At 44.5% G+C, this 21,806-nt stretch overlaps 1 protein-coding gene across 3 annotated transcripts in view; it reads left to right on the top strand.

The window, feature by feature from the left end:
- The window catches only part of LOC138958000 (bifunctional 3'-phosphoadenosine 5'-phosphosulfate synthase-like), a 68,377-nt gene that overhangs the window by 43,440 nt on the left and 3,131 nt on the right, over positions 1-21,806 (top strand). For all 3 annotated transcript variants that reach the window (XM_070329025.1, XM_070329026.1, XM_070329027.1), the window contains exons 2-11: positions 8,520-8,870; positions 9,330-9,468; positions 10,910-11,028; positions 12,047-12,160; positions 12,571-12,682; positions 16,453-16,658; positions 17,190-17,321; positions 18,011-18,140; positions 20,408-20,550; positions 21,206-21,331. In XM_070329025.1, the coding sequence (XP_070185126.1) occupies positions 8,520-8,870; positions 9,330-9,468; positions 10,910-11,028; positions 12,047-12,160; positions 12,571-12,682; positions 16,453-16,658; positions 17,190-17,321; positions 18,011-18,140; positions 20,408-20,550; positions 21,206-21,331 (1,572 nt within the window). The remainder of the gene's footprint in view (positions 1-8,519; positions 8,871-9,329; positions 9,469-10,909; positions 11,029-12,046; positions 12,161-12,570; positions 12,683-16,452; positions 16,659-17,189; positions 17,322-18,010; positions 18,141-20,407; positions 20,551-21,205; positions 21,332-21,806) is intronic.

The following is a 21,806-nucleotide window of genomic DNA, read 5'->3' as shown; positions in this document are numbered from 1 at the left end:
TTATTTTCCAGTGAAAAGAGCATCTGGTTAACACCAAAGAGCTGTTGCCCCTGCCCTGATAGTGAGGAATCATAATCATTACGATAATGTAGGGAGAGAGGTTTCGGCCAAAGCAGTAAAGAAGAGGGTAATCTAAAAGATAAAATTGGAGGATTTTTTTGGGGGGCGGGGTGAGGAATGACAAGAGATTTCCTTTGGAGAAAGGGCTACTAGAGGGGGGTGGAGGGGGGGGGGTGCTGGCTAAGGTCCAAGATCTGATGACAGCAAGGTTATGCGGCATCAGCATTCAATGCATAACAATGAATCTCTGCCTGGCCGCTGACTTGTGTCGTTGTCCTCAACGTCCAGCATGTTTTCATTACAGACCTACGCGTGAACAGCACATACTCGCGCGCACAGAGACACACACACAGACGCACGCACACACACACAGACGCACGCACACACACACACACACACACACACACACACTCTCACACACACACACTCACTCACTCACTCACTCACTCACTCACTCACTCACTCACACACACTTAGACGCACTCAGACGCACGGACGCACGCAAACACACACACACACACACACACAAAGCCCTTCTCCCCCAGGCCCTCCATCTCATCCGTGCACTTTTATCCCCTCCCAACACACTAAAAAAATATATTAAGTCCACACCAACAACGACAGCCATGAAAACAAAAACATGAAGAAAGTGATCATGCAGATGAGATAGCAGTCGCCAGGACGCTGCCACTGACGTGAAGGAGCATCACGATCACCTCCGTCACGAGAAAAACGGCATCTCTAGGACCCTCATTCCCTATGCAGATGGTATGCAAATGACTCGGAAGCCCGACTCCAGACTCCTAGGATACCCATCTAGGATCTTGGCGCGACTCGGTCAGGCAGAAACGTGATCTTAGAGGTCTCACTGTCTCTGTCTTTCTGTCTCTGTCTGTCTCTCTCTCTCTCTGTCTCTCTGTCTCTCTCTGTCTCTCTCTCTCTCTCTCTCTCTCTCTCTCTCTCTCTCTCTCTTCCCCCTCCCTCTCTCCTAAACGGGATATCTGAGCTAAATCCCCCCCCCCCCCTCACACACACACAAACGCACACAGTACACTCTCCAACCACAACACTTTTCTCCCACCCCCACCCCCTTGACCCAATACCCCTCCCCAACTCACACCCCACTCCGACGGACGACCTGAATGCCACGGCAGCCCCCTCTTTCAATTTCCTTTCCATCAAAACGCAATGGGCGAGGGATTGGGGACAGCCATCAAGGCATTGATCCCCCAGCGTCCTCCCTTTCTTAATGTGAGGAGCTGAGTCGTGGGCAAACACAGCTCTGGAAGTGATGCTGAGTGGACTTTTCCATTGCCCCCGTATGTGATTTGGTCTCCCTGCCAATCAGCCACACTTGTTCCAAGCTCCTGGGCGATAGGGGGGAAAATGAGGAGAGAAAAAAAAGAAGAAAAAAAGATTGACCAGGAAGCTTTTAATAATAATATTAATAAAAAAAAAAGATTTTTACTGCAAAGCATTTTGGCCAGAAAAATAAAACCTGATGATTTATTTTTATGCGCATGTACCAAGTTTGCATGATAATATGTTAATGTATTATTGATTGGATTGCTCAAAAATAAGAGTTGAGAGGAGAAGAAAATATAGAAGCAAAGTGTGAGACGTGTAACTCGCAGCCAGGAGTCAGGTTGAAAAAAAGGGGTTTTAAATCAATCCTGCTTTTGTGTGAACGCTTGCTTGTTAGTGATGGTTCGATGCTCCAGAAAAACAGGTGGTGATGTTATTAAGATTTCAAACTTAGTGCCAATACTTAAAAGCGATTTTCAAACAAACAAAAACAATTCAAGGAATATGCTCCTGAGTTTTATACTGATACAAGATAGATTTCATAAACAATGAAACACCCCTTTTAAGACTCCAAAAATCTGAGAAAATGAGGTCTTAAGAAGGAGGAAGTTGTAAAACAGAGGTACATTTTCACAGGTTATGAACAGAAAATCTTGAAAAGCAAGGTCTTAAAATGGCCGACGTCTTAAGTTGGGATGGGGGGGGGGGGGGGGGGTCGTAATGGAGGGTTCCACTGTATTATATCGTGAGGGGAGACAGACTTGTGCCCACACATGCCTACATCCCTTTGCCCCTTACTTACCTTCACTGGTGCCTACAACTTGCAGACATGTGGGATTGCTTATGCTGCCTTTTGTGTAAACTTATTACTCTTATTTCAGATTTGCACTTACCTTTCCTCTGCCTCTGTTTCCTGTCTGCCTCGCTCTCACTCTCTCTCTCGTCAAAGTGTGTGTTTTAATGTATACCATTACCAATGACCATGTTGGCATGTATGCTATGAACATTTTTTTTTTTCCCTCTCTTTGTCTGATTTAATAACCATGTTTTTATGTTTTTGCTTTGCTTCTTCTTCTGCTTTAATATTATGCACTGCTTAGTTAATTCCCTCTTGGGCGAGGGCTGGATGAAAAAAGATCTTTGCTGTATTTACTCCATTACCCTCGAAAAATAAAGTTGGTTCGTTCGTTCGTTCATTCGTTCTCTCTCTCTCTCTTGCTCTCTTTTTCTTTCTCTCTCTTGCCCCCTTCTTTCTCTCTCTCACTCTCTCCCTCATTCTTTCTCTTCACCACCACTACCCCCCCCCCCCCCCCCCCCCCCCCGCCTGCCCCCTTATCCGGCAAACCTCCTGGTTCACACCAACTAGAGCCTTCTTTTTTCTTCCAAAGCTTTCTGCACTTTCCCATCTGCACACAGATGTTTTCCAACAAGACTTATCCATTAAATAATCAATGTGTAGGACAATTTTATTGAGAAGCTCTCTCTCTCTCTCTCTCTCTCTCTCTCTCTCTCTCTCTCTCTCTCTCTCTCTCTCTCTCTCTCTCTCTCTCTCTCTCTCTCTCAACATGTGTTATTTGATTGATAGGCGTGTCTGATTGTGCTTCTGTGAATGTATGTGCGCTTTTGGGCTCCTACAAGTACAGTCGAACCCTCCATGTACGTCCTCAAACAAACTGAGGAAATCACTTCTTGAAAGGCAGGGTTGTTCTTAAAATGGAGGTCGATTTGCAGACTTGATGAACATAGAAACAGGGTGTAAAGGGGGAAGTATTACTTTGGGGGGTCTGGAATGGAGGTCAATTTGCAGACTTGATGAACATAGAAACACGGTGTAAAGGGGGAAGTATTACTTTGGGGGGTCTGGAATGGAGGTCAATTTGCAGACTTGATGAACATAGAAACAGGTGTAAAGGGGGAAGTATTACTTTGGGGGGTCTGGAATGGAGGTCAATTTGCAGACTTGATGAACAGAGTAACAGGGTGTAAAGGGGGAAGGATTACTTTGGGGGAAGTATTACTTTGGGGGGTGTGGAATGGAGGGTTCCACTGTAGGAGACAAGCTAGAAGTTGGGCAGTACATGCAGAAGGAAAACACACACCCCACTGCACATCCTTTTCAACTTATTACTGCCTACCATACACCAGCTTGCTTTTTGAACTGAATTAAAGAGAGCCCTTTATAGTTGAATGCAGTGAAACATATCTAAAAGCTTCATAAAACTCCGTCGCGATATAACCTTGAATGGTTGAAAACGACGTTAAACACCAAATAAAGAAAGAAAGAAAGAAAGCTTCATAAAACTGGTTGTAACATGTTGAGAAGAACTTACAGTAAGTTGCATACATGCCCGCCTTTGATGCAGCTAATCTCTTGTGTGTGCGGCATACACACGTACAGTTTGAAGGGCAGCTGTCGGGTTGCCTGGCCTCAAAAATGCGCTGAGTCGCATGCAAACACGCGTTTAAGAGTTTTCCGAGTTGATTCAACTAAAGACTGTTGATTTGATCCAGAAGAAGATACTTTTATCATTAGTTTGAAACTATGAAAATGAGTGAAACTTTCTGCTAGTTCTCACAATCCGCAAGAAAACGAAGCAGTTGGCAGGCCGAAACGACTCAAAATCCGCGACCGACAACTCTGTCAGCACAAGAAGAGACGCCGCAGCGTTAGCCTGGCAGTGACATCATCCGAGGAACCCGATAAGGCCCCTGCGAAGTTTACAGTACAATGCAGAGTACAGCTGGGCATCTGTAATGCTGTACGCGTGATTGATTCTTGCACAAAGTAAAGTATTAGGGTGGTGGTATCTTCTCAGGACCCATGTTCCCATCTTCTCTTCTTTGATCTGACCAACTGCAACCTTCACAAGTTATTTCTAAAGTGGTTCACATGCTGTTGCTACTCCCCCAGTCCACCCGGTTAAACCATAAAGTTGCTCAACCACAGACACCCTCCCTGCTCAGCAGACACTTTACACTGAAGAAGGTCCGGTTGAGGTGTCACGCCAATTACGGTGTAAGACAAAGATGAAACAGTGGATCTAGTGTGGAAAATGGGGGAGGGGGGTTCGGCCGCAAAAAAAATCAAAGATGAATTTGTCAAACTGTGATTGTGATGGTTATCGTGTGTGTGTGTGTGTGTGTGTGTGTGTGTGTGTGTGTGTGTGTGTGTGTGTGTGTGTGTGTGTGTGTGTGTGTGTGATAACACGTGTGCGTGTGTGTGTGTGATAAAACGTATGTGTGTGTGTGTTTGTGTATGTGTGTGATTACAGGTGTGTGGTGTGTGTGGGTGTGTGTGTTTGTGGTGTGTCTGTGTGTGAGTGTGTGTGTGTGTTTGTGTCCCTCGACGCGTGACATTATATGCCAATAAGTTAAACAAAAACAGGGTTCAAGTGGGAACACCTGAACAAAAGCAGGAGGGGGACGGAAGACACTTTATAAACTCCGTTTTTTACTGCGAAATTTTGGCCTGGGAGAAGACACCCCATCCTAAGTTTCTCTTCACCTACCCTTGAAGTATGCTTTAGGGCTTGACTAGACAACCCGATTGCGCTCACTACACGGTATAAAGAGAGCGCCGTTCAACCCGGCCGATTCCTCGGCTGACGTCAGAGAATAACTTTATTGAAGATATTTCAGCAAATCGACAGTTCGCCCCGTTCGAGATATGGTGGGTGCACGCGTGCCTGCACTGTGGTCAGAGTTTTGCATTTATTGTCGTTCTGATTATTGTATATCGTGCAGAATTCATTGTTGTCAACATACGCGAAAAGAAAGATATCTTAGCTTAAGAAAAAATGCCACAGTTGATCAAAAAAGTTCATTAAAGTTTACGGACTGACCAAAAGCTTGTACAGAACACGATGGGGGTGCCCTTCAAAATTAAGGTAGAAAACATAGCAGTCCGCAAAATATTTGCGGTAACGTCAATTTTTGTGTTCTATACACCCTAAGGGTCCACAAAATCACTATGAATTTTTTAACAGGGGGGGGGGGGGTGAAACACTTCTGGACTCGGCTCATGGACTAATAGCAAAGCCCCGAATTAATCATTATCAAAAATTGTCCCATCCACAACGAAGAGTCAGGCATGTAAAATAGCAGGCAAGGAATGTATACATGCCATCAGGCAGAATGGACTAGAAACTCTCAGTGCATGAGAGGGGTGTTTATATAACGTAATTGCTGACGCTTTTGCAAACCCTGGTGCTGTGTGCTTTCATGCTGTATAACGGGTGTGGTAAAATAGTTTTATGTCTGTCTATCTAGGGTGAAGCATAAAAATGTGATGTTAATCTGTCACAGTTGGGCAGATAGTTTGATGTCTATCTAGGGTGAAGCATAATGCAAATGTGATGAACTTAATCTCGTCACAGTTGGGAAGTTTTTGTGATCTTATTGTGGCTGCTCACATCAGCATAATTTTGGGATTTGTGGGCAATTTTAGGAGGAAGTTTATACTTGTTTAGAATCCAGCTGTTTGATATCATTGTTCTATAACTTCACTGTCAGCATTCCACCTTCTCACTGTTTTTTTCCTTAGATAAAAAAAAATATATATATATATATATAATAAAAATCATCTCGCAGAAACTTTGTGTGTGTGTTTGGGGGGGGGGGGGGGGGGTTATTACCCCATTGCTGGGAAATTACGGGTTGCTTCCTCCCAATAGAAAGCTAGCAGCAGCAAGAGTTGCACACTCTAATGTGTGCTGTGTTTAGGTGTAATTAGCCACCTGCAGAATGAACGAGGTCTTTTACATGCCACTATGTTGACAAAGTCGGGAGTTTGAAATGAATAACATCTCTTGTCTGCACATAAAGTTGACCTGTGTCCGTCCTGCCTGGATTCCAACCTGTGACCCTAGGATCACAAGTCCAGTGCTTTAGCTAACAACTGAGCTACCTGGCACCCCAAACCTTCCCCTGTCTTTGTTGTAAAGATATACGGGAGGACTGGGTGGCCGAGTGGTAACGCACTTGCGCTCGGAAGCGAGAGGTTGCGTGTTCAGGCCTGGCTCGGGCCGCAATTTTCTCCCCCCTTTCCTAACCTAGGTGGTGGGTTCAAGTGCTAGTCTTTCGGATGAGACGAAAAACCGAGGTCCCTTCGTGTACACTACATTGGGGTGTGCACGTTAAAGATCCCACGATTGACAAAAGGGTCTTTCCTGGCAAAATTGTATAGGCATAGATAAAAATGTCCATCAAATACCCGTGGGACTTGGAATAAAGTAAAAAAAATTCCATCTCACACGGCATTAAGTCTCAATGCGCCACTAATAGTCAGAATGTTGACCCTGGGCGTTAAATGGAAGAAGAAGATAGCGACACCTGCACAGCCTGGCGGGGACCTTACCGATGGTTTTCCACTGCTGACCAAGTCACAGCCTGGCGGGGACCTTACCAATGGTTTTCCACTGCTGACCAAGTCACAGCCTGGCGGTGACCTTACCAATGGTTTTCCACTGCTGACCAAGTCACAGCCTGGCGGTGACCTTACCAATGGTTTTCCACTGCTGACCAAGTCACAGCCTGGCGGTGACCTTACCAATGGTTTTCCACTGCTGACCAAGTCACAGCCTGGCGGGGACCTTACCGATGGTTTTCCACTGCTGACCAAGTCACAGCCTGGCGGTGACCTTACCAATGGTTTTCCACTGCTGACCAAGTCACAGCCTGGCGGTGACCTTACCAATGGTTTTCCACTGCTGACCAAGTCACAGCCTGGCGGTGACCTTACCAATGGTTTTCCACTGCTGACCAAGTCACAGCCTGGCGGGGACCTTACCAATGGTTTTCCACTGCTGACCAAGTCACAGCCTGGCGGGGACCTTACCAGTGGTTTTCCACTGCTGACCAAGTCACAGCCTGGCGGGGACCTTACCAATGGTTTTCCACTGCTGACCAAGTCACAGCCTGGCGGTGACCTTACCAATGGTTTTCCACTGCTGACCAAGTCACAGCCTGGCGGGGACCTTACCAATGGTTTTCCACTGCTGACCAAGTCACAGCCTGGCGGGGACCTTACCAGTGGTTTTCCACTGCTGACCAAGTCACAGCCTGGCGGGGACCTTACCAATGGTTTTCCACTGCTGACCAAGTCACAGCCTGGCGGTGACCTTACCAATGGTTTTCCACTGCTGACCAAGTCACAGCCTGGCGGGGACCTTACCAGTGGTTTTCCACTGCTGACCAAGTCACAGCCTGGCGGTGACCTTACCAATGGTTTTCCACTGCTGACCAAGTCACAGCCTGGCGGGGACCTTACCAATGGTTTTCCACTGCTGACCAAGTCACAGCCTGGCGGTGACCTTACCAATGGTTTTCCACTGCTGACCAAGTCACAGCCTGGCGGGGACCTTACCAGTGGTTTTCCACTGCTGACCAAGTCACAGCCTGGCGGTGACCTTACCAATGGTTTTCCACTGCTGACCAAGTCACAGCCTGGCGGGGACCTTACCAATGGTTTTCCACTGCTGACCAAGTCACAGCCTGGCGGTGACCTTACCAATGGTTTTCCACTGCTGACCAAGTCACAGCCTGGCGGGGACCTTACCAATGGTTTTCCACTGCTGACCAAGTCACAGCCTGGCGGGGACCTTACCAATGGTTTTCCACTGCTGACCAAGTCACAGCCTGGCGGTGACCTTACCAATGGTTTTCCACTGCTGACCAAGTCACAGCCTGGCGGTGACCTTACCAATGGTTTTCCACTGCTGACCAAGTCACAGCCTGGCGGTGACCTTACCAGTGGTTTTCCACTGCTGACCAAGTCACAGCGACAACATTTTTTTCCCCACATTCTTTGTCATTTCCTCAGGAGACTTTACGTAAGAAGTGACAGAAGTTTTGCAAGACAACATTATTCGCATTAATGACGTCTTCTGGACCTTGGCTTTGCTTTTGACATCGGTCATTTCACTGTAGATGGGAGGGTCAAGTTGAGACGTCTTGACTTGCTCAATCGATCCCGTATCGCATTAACTAACAAAGCCTCCCTCAATCTGCGTTGCAGGCGATGAACCGAGCGACCAACGTGGTGTTCCAGTCGCATCATGTGTCTCGCGACAAGCGGTCTATCTTTGTCTTTAACTATCAAACCCTCCACATGTCTCTGTCTTAACTAACAAAACCTCCCTCTATCTGTGTTGCAGGCGATGAACCGAGCGACCAACGTGGTGTTCCAATCGCATCATGTGTCTCGCGACAAGCGTGGCAAGGCTCTGGGTCAGCGCAGCGGTTTCCGTGGCTGCACCATCTGGCTGACAGGTCTGTCCGGCGCCGGCAAGACCACCATCTCCTTCGCGCTGGAAGAGTACCTGGTCAGCCAGGGCATCCCCGCCTACTCTCTGGACGGCGACAATGTGCGAACCGGTCTCAACAGGAACCTCAGCTTCTCCCCTGAAGATCGTGAGGAGAACATCCGGCGTATCGCTGAGGTGTCCAAGCTCTTTGCTGACGGTGGCATCGTCTGCATCACTAGCTTCATCAGTCCCTATGAGAAGGTAACAGGCTATTTTGTGTGTGTGTATTGGTGGGATTTTTGTGTGATATTTGGAGTTATGTGTTCTGTTAAGTATAAACGAAAGAGAGAGAGAAGTAAGGATAGAAAGAAAGTGTGTGTGTGTGCCTATGGGTGGGTGGGTGTGTGAGTGTTTGTGACAGACCACAAATATGAAAGTAACTTGCTCACAACTGAACTTTACAGGACATTTGTATCTGTAGTGAGACAAATGATTGTGCTACCTTGGCAGTTCAGCAGACCCTCTAGTACATGTATTCATTTCAGACATGCACGATTCTAGTAACAGGGGTGTGATATGGCTATGCCTGAAGCCGCTGATGTGTATGTTATGCTGTGTAAACATTTTTGCCAAAATTAATATTGTCATGCACCACATGCACCCATGTAGGAATACGCATGAGATTGGTCACCATCTCTCCACTGTGCTACCTGTGTGCAGGATCGTGAAAACGCCCGCATTCTGCATGAGGACACGGGCCTCAAGTTCTACGAGTGCTACGTCAACACTCCCATCAGTGTCTGTGAGAAGCGCGACGTCAAGGGACTCTACAAGAAGGCGCGTGCCGGAACCATCAAGGGTGAGGGACAAGACAGGCTCACATTTTGACGCCGTTGTGGAATGTTGGCGTAACTTGTTTTAGACAGCTTTTCAGGAGAAGGACAAAAGTGATTATTTGTATCATGAAATACTGTTTATATTTGTTCCTGGTATGGATAGAAAGATCAAAGAATGTTAAATCATGTATTGTCCATCATGTATTGTCCATCGTGTATTGTCCATGTATTGTCCATCATGTATTGTCCATCATGTATTGTCCATCTTGTATTGTCCATCGTGTATTGTCCATGTATTGTCCATCATGTATTGTCCATCATGTATTGTCCATGTATTGTCCATCGTGTATTGTCCATCGTGTATTGTCCATCGTGTATTGTCCATCGTGTATTGTCCATCGTGTATTGTCCATCGTGTATTGTCCATGTATTGTCCATCGTGTATTGTCCATCGTGTGTTGTCCAGCGTGTATTGTCCAGCGTGTATTGTCCAGCGTGTATTGTCCAGCGTGTATTGTCCAGCGTGTATTGTCCAGCGTGTATTGTCCATCGTGTATTGTCCATCGTGTATTGTCCAGCGTGTATTGTCCATCGTGTATTGTCCATCATGTATTGTCCATCATGCATTGTCCATCGTGTATTGTCCATCGTGTATTGTCCATCGTGTATTGTCCATCGTGTATTGTCCATCGTGTATTGTCCATCGTGTATTGTCCATCATGTATTGTCCATCATGTATTGTCCATCGTGTATTGTCCATCGTGTATTGTCCATCGTGTATTGTCCATCGTGTATTGTCCATCATGTATTGTCCATCATGTATTGTCCATCGTGTATTGTCCATCGTGTATTGTCCATCGTGTATTGTCCATCGTGTATTGTCCATCGTGTATTGTCCAGCGTGTATTGTCCAGCGTGTATTGTCCAGCGTGTATTGTCCAGCGTGTATTGTCCAGCGTGTATTGTCCAGCGTGTATTGTCCATCGTGTATTGTCCATCGTGTATTGTCCATCATGTATTGTCCATCGTGTATTGTCCATCATGCATTGTCAATCGTATTTCTCACGGAGAATGGTTTACTTAGTCTAAAACACGAGAAGATCAAAATCGCCAAGAATCGAGTTATGCGAAAATTCCACGACGACATCGATTGGTTGTACATGTTTGATAAAAGGACGTTTCATTTCCCTGTGCAAGGATGTGTGTCGTAAAGGCCATAATTGAGCCCAAAGTCGACTCCGCAAAGTCTTTTCATAAAAAAATCAGTGCCAAAGCTTCCTGCAGCGAGCTTCAAGAAGTAGACTTTCGGAGTTGAATTTGCCCAATTAATATCAGGCTCAAGCTGTTGAGATGACGGTAAAAACAGAACAAATTTTTTTAATTTAAAAAAAAAAAATGTTAATGGGGTGGGAGTGGGGTGTATATATCTGTGAAAGAGATGAACGTGGTCTGTTTACTCTCCAGGCTTCACCGGTGTGGACCAGGCCTACGAACCTCCCCCCAAGCCCGAGCTGATCCTGAAGGCGGGAGAGCAGACTGTGGACGAGTGTGTCCACCACATCGTGTCTGCCCTCATGGACGACGTGAGTACAGTGAATCCCCCCTGTTACCACCTTCACAAATCTTGAGAAAATCGCGTCGTAAAAGGGAGGGAGACTACTGGACAGTCTGCAAAGTTGCTCATGTGTAGCGCAAAAGGCCAAGAATGAAAAATTCAATGTTTCCGATTCCCAGACTGACCTTATTATTTCCTCCTGGTCCTGGAACTCTTATCAACCATTCCAAAATATTGAAATTTTTAAAAAGAATGACAAAAATCTAGAGATTACAAGCAAAGTTACTCTTTTCTGACAATTACCACTGAAAACTTGCAGTATATTTGGTGACATGGAAGTGCGTGTGTCAGTGTGTTTCTAGCAGTATATTTGATGACGTGCAAGGACGTGTGTGTGTGTCTAGTAGTATATTTGGTGACATGGAAGGGTGTGTGTGTTTTAAGCAGTATAGTTGGTGATATGGAAGGGTGTGTGTGTGTCTAGTAGTATATTTGGTGACATGGAAGGGTGTGTGTGTTTTAAGCAGTATATTTGGTGATATGGAAGGGTGTGTATGTTTTAAGCAGTATAATTGGTGATATGGAAGGGTGTGTGTGTTTTAAGCAGTATATTTGGTGATATGGAAGGGTGTGTGTGTTTCAAGCAGTATATTTGGTGACATGGAAGGGTGTGTGTGTTTTAAGCAGTATATTTGGTGATATGGAAGGGTGTGTGTGTTTTAAGCAGTATATTTGGTGACATGGAAGGGTGTGTGTGTTTTAAGCAGTATATTTGGTGATATGGAAGGGTGTGTGTGTTTTAAGCAGTATATTTGGTGACATGGAAGCATGTGTGTGTTTCAAGCAGTATATTTGGTGACATGGAAGGGTGTGTGTGTTTTAAGCAGTATATTTGGTGATATGGAAGGGTGTGTGTGTGTTTTAAGCAGTATATTTGGTGACATGGAAGGGTGTGTGTGTTTTGAGCAGTATATTTGGTGATATGGAAGTGCGTGTGTGTGTCTAGTAGTATATTTGGTGACATGGAAGCATGTGTGTGTCTACAGGAGATCGTTCCCCGTGGCGCAGTCAGCACGGTGAGGGAGCTGTTTGTGGCGGACGCCAAGAAGGCTGACGCTATCAAGGAAGCTGAGGCTCTGCCCGCTGTTGAGATCAACAAGGTGAGGCTACAGTAGATAATGTGGGGGGGGGGGGGGGGTTGTTGTGTTTGTATGTGTGTGTCTGTTCGTCTATGTGTGGGTGTGTGTGTGTGGGTCGGTTTGTCAATGTATTCGTGTGTATGTGTGTCAGTTTGTCAATATGTTCGTGTGTGCGTGTATCGGTTTGTCAATATGACTTGTGTTCGTGTGTGTGTGTTGGTTTGTCTATGTGTGTGTGTGTGTGTCAGTGTCCATTTGTCAATGTGTGTGTGTGTGTGTGTGTGTGAGCATACCAGGGAGAGTGAGAACTTGCATGTGTGTGTGTACATATGTTTAAGGAATCATCAGCCAAAAAAGAACTACTTGCATTTAACCACAAGGATTTCGACTTTCCTTTAACAAGAATGATTTTCTTTCCCTTGGCTGACCAGCTTGACCTGCAGTGGACCCAGGTGTTGGCGGAGGGCTGGGCCACCCCCCTGTCCGGCTTCATGCGCGAACAACAATACCTTCAGTGCCAGCACTTCGGCTGTCTGCTGGATGGTAAGTGACTTTCCTTCTCTATCTCTTGTGTTTTTCTATTTGTTACCCTGGGTTACAGTGTTGTTCCCAGACACAGAGGTCAACAGGTCTTGGCCGAAGAAAACAAATTTGTGTCGGAAGACATCCTATGTGTAAATGTTTTCGGACATTTGGCCGGCCTGACGTCAAAACAATGCATCAGATTAAAAAAAGTATGCTGAAATGACCGAAGAACGAGGCCTGGGAACAACACTGGGGTTAGATCTTTGGGACAATAACTGGTGAAGGCATTTCGATGTGAAAGAGGGAATTTTGTTGGGTTGAGTTTGCTAGATAAACGTTTTCTGTCAATTTAAACACATGAAGTTGCCCATTTTTGATGTCCGAATTATAGACATTTCACAGCTTCAGGGGTCCCCTCCTGAACCCTCCCAACCAGTAAGCTGTTTCATTGCTGCCCCAGTTCAATTTCACAGTTGTGAGGAGTAAATCTGAAAAGGTTTCAGGTTTCTGTGAGTTTTCTTTTGGAGTAAAATGGGCAAGATAAACAAGGTTAATTTTATGATTAGTAGTTTAAGGAATGTGCATTATTTTACTCATGGCTTGCTGGTGCACAACACTTGTTTGTGTATGTGAATATGTACAGGGTATTAGCTTTTCTTCTCCTTTGAAGGGTCTGCCCTATTTGTCAGTCATGCTGTACGTTAGATTTCATTCTAGCTCAGTTATACCAAAAACGCTTCTTTTGTTTTTGTAAGGGGAGAAAAGTTTTTGGTTTCCATTATTTTTTAAAAAATAGAAGTTTACAGTTATCGCTAAGGCATCTTTCTTATCAGCTTCATATAGTATCCTTGTACATGTAATATGTGCAAATTCAATTTGCAAAATAAAAATACTGAGTGTACTTTGGCATTCTGCATTTGTAGTTGAAACTCCACTTAAGGGTGAGTCAGTTGTGCTTTGGATTTTTGTTAGGAACAGTTTTTCTCACCAACTACCAGTGTTTGATTTCTTTTTTGTATTAGTTATGACCTGTTGTACAGTCTAACACTGAAGTTTTTGTGAATGTTTGATTGTATGTATGAAACTAACTGCATTTTCAGCGTTGAAATAACTTGGAATGACAGACTTATAACCCCTTTTAACATCGGCAGTGTTTCTGGAAAGAAAATTCTGCTTAAGTTTGTGTATGAGCTTCACTGAGTTTTCAGCATTGAAATAGATCGGAATGAGTGACTAACCTCTTTCATATCAGCTGTATTTTGGGAAAAAACATTCTGCTTCTAGCTGTCAAACGAATGCATCTTGCTTTTATTCACAACTTGCATAGTGCATGACAAATACAAATGTCACACGCTTTCCTTCTTTGCCACTACTAAAGCAAACGTGTGCAAGATTGTATGTTACACGCTTTGGAGCATGTGCAAGAACGGATTCAAACTCGAAATCGTCCCTCCAAAAGCCCCAAAATGCACACACGACTTTTATTTCTCCTGCTGTTGTCGTGTCTTCTCTTTACAAATTCTTCAACGCTGAGAATACTGAAAACGGCATCCCAGACTACAGTACTGTTTCCATACGCGAGTTTAGCTTCCCTTGGAAAGTGGCTCGCTCAGGAGGCCTGTTAGTCTGAAACTAGAAGGACAGAGTTCTGAACATAGATGACAAAGACCCCGGAAAGAACAAACATTTCGCGGATGCAGACACAGAAAGACGTCATGAAGAATGGAATGCTTCAAAAGATACAGACTGTGACGATGACTGTGACGTCATTCACATATACCGAGACGTCATTCATAGTTGTTCGTTCACTTTCGTCAAAAAGTAGATCTCTCCACAATGGCTGCTCCTGTGTTTAGGTTTATCAAGCGTGAGTACGCAAAACGTGTTTGTTCTCTCCTCTGTTGAAGCTGTGAGACATAATCGCCATTACGAGCTAGTCGTGTGACAGAGAGTGTTCTTGCACACTCGACTGCTGCTGTTTCACTCCGGCTAAAGCCGTCGTGAAACATCTACAGTCTCGTGTGCAAGAAAACTCTCTGTCACACGACTAGCTCGTAATAGCGGGTACTATTAACTTACTTTGAAAGGCAAAAACATTTGACTGAGATAAGTTTCAGGTAACATCAGAGTTTGCTTCTTGTTGTCTGTCTTATTTTTGCGTTACCTAGCTACAGAAGCAGAACAGTTGCATGTTCATTACCTGTAAGTTCAAAAGTACATGTACTCTGTGTTCCCCCTTGTCACCATTGTCAGATTTTTTATCAAGTGTACTTCTCCATTTTGAAGTAAATGATAAAAAAACAATTGAAAAAGTGGTGGACCTGTCTTGATGAAAAGAAGCAGTTTTGTTGCAAGTCTTGCTTTCCCTTTAGAAAATGTACCCCCCAAAAAACTCTGTTCAAAAATAGCTTTTTCTTTCATTAAATACATTATCACACTTTCTCTTCTTGCTTCTCAACACAAAAGTTACAAGGAAAACTTCCATTCTTCCATTGAATACTTTAATAACACATTTGTTTCTTTTTGTTTTCAATACAAAAAGTAAGTGCATTTTCTCTCAGTTATCTAGCTATATGACCCACCCAGGTTTAAATGCAAGTAGCATACAATGGCAGCGACACTATTTCCACCTAGTTTAGCACTATGGGTACATCATGTATCAGGGCCGGACCAAATGAGTTGTAAGGGGGGGGTTCCTCCTTTTGGGGGGGGGGGGCAAATCAGCCCTAAAATACTTCCCTTTGTTTCGTTCATCTTGTCATTGCCTCCCTTCCATAATCATTCTCTCTTGAAAAAGAACGAGAAAAAGGAACAACTCTATCGGGTTTGTATGGGTTGAAGAGTGAATAATCTTGCTTTTATTGAGGCAAACTTTCCACACATGCTCCTAGTCCACGTGTTTTAGACACAACCCTCACTAGTGACTGGCCTTTAATATCGCGTTGGAAGACTTTTTTTTTTTAATATGAGGCTTATATCGCGCGTATTCCGTGGGTACAGTTCTAAGCGCAGGGATTTTTTTAAATGTTTTTTTATGGTTTTTTTTTAATGCAATTTATATCGCGCACATATTCAAGGCGCAGAGATTTATTTATGCCGTGTGAGATGGAATGTTTTTTTTTACACAATACATCACGCATTCACATCGGCCAGCAGATCGCAGCCATTTCGGCGCATATCCTACTTTTCACGGCCTATTATTCCCAGACTTGCCTCAATAAAAGCGAGAGTATTCACTCTGTCACAACCCTCACTAGTGACCGGCCTTTAATATCGCGTTGGAAGATTTGCCTCAATAAAAGCGAGAGTATTCACTCTGTCACAACCCTCACTAGTGACTGGCCTTTAATATCGCGCTGGAAGATTTGCCTCAATAAAAGCGAGAGTATTCACTCTGTCACAACCCTCACTAGTGACTGGCCTTTAATATCGCGCTGGAAGATTTGCCTCAATAAAAGCGAGAGTATTCACTCTGTCACAACCCTCACTAGTGACTGGCCTTTAATATCGCGTTGGAAGATTTGCCTCAATAAAAGCGAGAGTATTCACTCTGTCACAACCCTCACTAGTGACTGGCCTTTAATATCGCGTTGGAAGATTTGCCTCAATAAAAGCGAGAGTATTCACTCTGTCACAACCCACACAAACCTGACAGAGTTATTTCCAAACATTGTCTATTCATTTATAATCAAAGACTGAAGGAGACTTATTATCAAAGCCTAAAGAAGATTTATTATGAAATGCTGAGGAAGCCTACCTAACGATGATGGGGCGGGTGCGTGTTGCAGGCGGCGTTACCAACCAATCGGTGCCCATCGTGCTGCCGATCAAGACGGAGGACAAGGAGCGATTGGATGGCAGCGCGGCCTTCACTCTCAAGTACGGCGACAAGCGCATCGCTATCCTGCGCAAGCCCGAGTTCTTCCCGCACAACAAGGAGGAGAGGTGCTGTCGTCAGTTTGGTACCAGCAACCAGGGTCACCCCTATGTCAAGGTACATCTTGTGTTTACTTTGCCCTCAGTTTGGTATCAGCAACCAGGGTCACCCCTACGTCAAGGAACAGTGGAACCCCCCTGTTAAGACCTCCACACATCTGAGAAAATCAGGTCGTGAAAAGGAGCGAGTCTTCTTAAAATGGGGTAAATTTACACAGATTAAGCACAGAAAGTCTGAGAAAACAGGGTCGTGAAAGGGAGCGATGTGTGTGTGTGTGTTGATTTCATGTTTATCAGTCTAGAACAAGTTTATTATTTATGTAATTAGGTCAAGTTCAGATCAATCAAATTCAAACGTAACCCATATGTACATTTTAATTGAAATAATAAAGATTAATATTAAATTATTATTATTATTCATTTATGGGCTGAAACTCCCATGTTCAGACATGTTTTTGCATGAGTAGGTTTTTATGTGTACAGCCGTTTTTACCTCGCCATTCAGGCAGCCATATTCTGCTTTCGGGGGAGCATTACATGATTGTCTCAGATACTTCAGTGTAAAGGGCAGCAGGTGTGATTGTTACAGATGATCCACGAGAGCGGCGACTGGCTGGTGGGCGGTGACCTTGAGGTGCTGGACAGGATCACCTGGGATGACGGCCTGGACGAGTACCGCCTGACCCCACGTCAACTGCGCGCCAGATTCAAGGAGCTTGGGGTACGTTCAACATTCTCATTCCGTAGGTATAAATCTCTGATACACCTGAACATGAAGTATACCTATAAATCTCTGATACACCTGAACATGAAGTATACGTATAAATCTCTGATACACCTGAACATGAAGTATGGGTATAAATCTCTGATACACCTGAACATGAAGTATGGGTATAAATCTGTGATACCCCTGAACATGAAGTATAGGTATAAATCTGTGATACCCCTGAATATGAAGTATAGGTATAAATCTGTGATACCCCTGAACATGAAGTATACGTATAAATCTGTGATACCCCTGAATATGAAGTATGGGTTCCATACTGGTGTGGTAAAAATTGTGTATCAAGATAAAAGGCCGCCCATAAGAAATGAGATTGTATGGGAAAGTGAAAATAACATGCATTGTTGCATGTGAACAGGTAGCAGAATCTTTTATGGTCATTCGGTTTGTAACTTTATTGTTCTTTTTAATGGATGCATTTGAGGCATTAGAGAAGGAGTTGATTATTTGGAGTGAGTTTTGATTGCTATAACGCTTTTGATTCTGATTGCATTGGTTTCAGTTTTACTGTGGATCATTGTTAGTTCTCAGGATGTGTTTGAAGCTTTATTTTCGTACATTAATTTCTATTTTGTTATTATGCGAATACATTTCATTTGTTGTTATGAATTGTGCATGTTTTCCAGGCGGATGCAGTGTTTGCATTCCAGCTGCGCAACCCAGTGCACAATGGTCACGCTCTGCTGATGACGGACACGCGTCGTCGTCTGCTGGAACGTGGCTACAAGAACCCTGTTCTACTGCTGCACCCTCTAGGTAAGTCGTAATTGCACTAGGTGTCTCTTTTAATAATTGAACTGGTGTTGCCTGAAAGCTTGGAGAGTATATCCTGCAAAAAAACTCTCACTTTTCAACGGTCACTAGTCGAACTAAGTTATGATCAGATAACACACCGAAAGCTTTAGTTTGGTACAGTGGATCACCCCCCCCCCCCCCCCCCCCCCAAAACGTGTTTCTTCTTTTCTGACTGATGTCATAGTTTTGTCAGTAACACCGATATTGGAATGTCAGATGAAATGAAGATCAATTTGTGTTGCCTCACAAGTTATGAGCTCTGTTTTAAAGAGAAACAACTCTGTCACAACCCATACAAACTCAAGTTATTTCCGGAATGCGTTTAGTACGCTTAACATAAAACCAGGGACCCATGAAACACATTGATGGATTTGTCTTGCCTGCAATATACAGTCAGGTTAAGTTAACCACCTGGGCGTTAATTGGAAAAGGGTTAATTAGCCTTAGTTTTTTCTCGAGCTGTGAAAGGAGTGTTGTGAGGAATGATCTTGGCGTGTCGTAGCGGCCCATTGCTGGCAGGCTGTGTGATGTGGAAACAGCTGCCACTGACACCCACCAGGACGCTCACCTTGTGTTTTAGTGCTTAGCAGATCAATACACAGTGGGATGGCTAATTAACAGCTACTTGGGGGATTGGCATAAAACGCGTTGGTGTTGATTGATCCAGTTATTATGGGACTGGGTGGCCGAGTGGTAACGCACTTGCGCTCAGAATCGAGAGGTTGCGTGTTCGGCCCTGGGTCGGGCCGCTATTTTCTCCCCCCTTTCCTAACCTAGATGGTGGGCTCAAGTGCTAGTCTTTCGGATGAGACGAAAAACCGAGGTCCCTTCGTGTACACTATATTGGGGTGTGCACGTTAAAGATCCCACGATTGACAAAAGGGTCTTTCCTGGCAAAATTGTATAGGTATAGATAAAAATGTCCATCAAATACCCGTGTGACTTGGAATAAAGGCCGCGAAAGGTGAACATTCGCCTAACAGGCTTGAGGTTTGCTGGTCGATGTGAATGCGTGATATATTGTGTAAAAAATTCCATCTCACACGGCATAAAAGCGCTTTGAACTTCGGATAAGGCGCTATATAAATAAAGAGAATTATTATTATAAATTACTGAGGGGGAGAGGGGTAAAGGGGGGGGGGGGGATTTTATTAAGAATTCAGTTCAGCCTGTTGGTAAGTGATATTGGTCTGTGCTTAATTATTAGAAAGATTCTTGTAGGCTCAGTGCACAGTCTGAATGGAGTATATTTTGATCCAGTATCACTCTAACCACGTTCGTGAGATACCCGGAGAGAATATAATTGAAAGAAGGTTTGTTTATGAATATTGTTTGTAGCTAATCAAGCCCTACATTTCCTTTCTTCTGTCAACAAAACCAAAGGTATAGCTCAATCGGAGAAAAAGTCAAGCTTCAATCTCTCCCTTTAGAAGCCGTGTGAGGAATTGCAGGCAGCATAAAGAGGGGAGGGGGACCCAGGAGTGGCAGCATAAAGAGGGGAGGGGGACCCAGGAGTGGCAGCATAAAGAGGGGAGGGGGACCCAGGAGTGGCAGCATAAAGAGGGGAGGGGGACCCAGGAGTGGCAGCATAAAGAGGGGAGGGGGAACCAGGAGTGGCAGCATAAAGAGGGGAGGGGGACCCAGGAGTGGCAGCATAAAGAGGGGAGGGGGACCCAGGAGTGGCAGCATAAAGAGGGGAGGGGGACCCAGGAGTGGCAGCATAAAGAGGGGAGGGGGACCCAGGAGTGGGAGGATGAGGGAAGAGCAAGGATGGAGGAAAAGGGTAGGGGGATGGATATGTTGAACTGACAGGGGGATGGATATGTTGAACTGACAGGGGGATGGATATGTTGAACTGACAGGGGGATGGATATGTTGAACTGACAGGGGGATGGATATGTTGAACTGACAGGGGGATGGATATGTTGAACTGACAGGGGGATGGATATGTTGAACTGACGGGGGGATGGATATGTTGAACTGACAGGGGGATGGATATGTTGAACTGACAGGGGGATGGATATGTTGAACTGACAGGGGGATGGATATGTTGAACTGACAGGGGAAATTAAGAGCTAGAGATGGAGGTGTTGGTGGGAATACTCTGTAAGAGATAAATTACAAAAAAATAAAGTGTTCTTGCTCTACCTTTTTAACTCTCTTTAAAAAAGAATATATATTGTGGTCAATAGCACTTTGCTGTCTGACAATTCAGTCTTCCATTGCAGGCGGCTGGACCAAAGACGACGATGTACCACTGCCCGTCCGCATGAAACAGCACGCGGCCATCTTGGAGGAGAAAGTCCTTGACCCTGAGAACACTGTCATCGCCATTTTCCCCTCGCCCATGATGTATGCAGGACCAACAGAGGTAAATTTTTCTCTTTTTTTTCTTTTTTTCTCTTGCTCAGCGCTTCTCTGGCTCGTCTTCTTTGGTGGTCTCTGTATGTGACTCTTTTCTGCTGTTATACTTCTCTAATTTTGCTCTTTTTGTCTACTCAGTGTGTAGATCTGTTCCAAGTTTTTTTTTCTATTCCGCTATCTACCCGTTGTGGTAAGAGTGAACACCTTGACTGCTGATAAATAACGTTTTGATTAAAACAAGAAAACACTTTGAATGTGCCGATAAACCTTTCCTCACCTTCTTTTACTGCGAAGCTCATGGAGTTTGTTTTCCAGCTGACTCTGTATGATTTTAGCACTTTGGGTATAAAGCAGAACACCCCCCCCCCCCCCCAATTTCAGACCTCCCCCTTTTTAAGACCTTGCTTTTTCAGATGTTCTGTTCATAACCTTCAATTTAAGACTCCCTTCTTTTTAAGACCTCCATTTCTCTTTGGATGTCTTTAAAGGGAGGTTCCACTGGGGTTTGTTTTACACACTTGATTTCTGTTGGCAAAATCCCTTCCTCCTACGGCACGATGTTTTCCCTAATTAGGGTGGTGGTCATTTATCTCAGCAAAATCCAATCAGATCATGACTGGTGGTGGTACATGTTTAATGTCGTGACGTGTGAATTGCTTCAGGTTCAATGGCACGCCAAGGCCAGAATGTCGACAGGGGCCAACTTCTACATCGTGGGTCGCGACCCTGCCGGCATGCCTCATCCCGACGGTACCAGAGATCTCTATGACCACACACACGGGGCCAAGGTCGGTACTCTCACCATTTTTTTTTAATTTTTTTTATTTTGAGTGTGCGTGCTTTCATCATCAATTTTTGACACATGATCACAACCACTGGCTTTGCCTTGGTTTATTTATGGTTTGCATTTGTAGCTTGAAATTTGAATGTTTAATCTTCAGATGTTCTGTCTTAAGCTTGAGGATTTGAACATTGAATGGCTTTCTCAATGTGAATTCTGATGTTCTGTCTTAAGCTTGAGGATTTGAACATTGAATGGCTTTCTCAATGTGAATTCTGATGTTCTGTGGCATATGCACATGTTCAGCCAAAGCGCATGTTCTGAATAAACATGCCCATAACTTTTTTTTTCTGTTTTTTTTTTAACCTCATAGTATTTTGTGGATGTTATTTGAAGACAGATCTGTTTTTGCGCTAAGCATGTTGTTCACAGTTGTTTTGAAGATTTGTAGCATTTGCTTCAAAGATGCTAGCGCTAGATGA

The sequence above is a fragment of the Littorina saxatilis genome, linkage group LG2 (assembly GCF_037325665.1).
Source record: "Littorina saxatilis isolate snail1 linkage group LG2, US_GU_Lsax_2.0, whole genome shotgun sequence".
Lineage (NCBI taxonomy): Eukaryota > Metazoa > Mollusca > Gastropoda > Littorinimorpha > Littorinidae > Littorina > Littorina saxatilis.
Note: the sequence above shows the minus strand (reverse complement) of the source record. Positions and strands in the feature narration are given on the sequence as shown.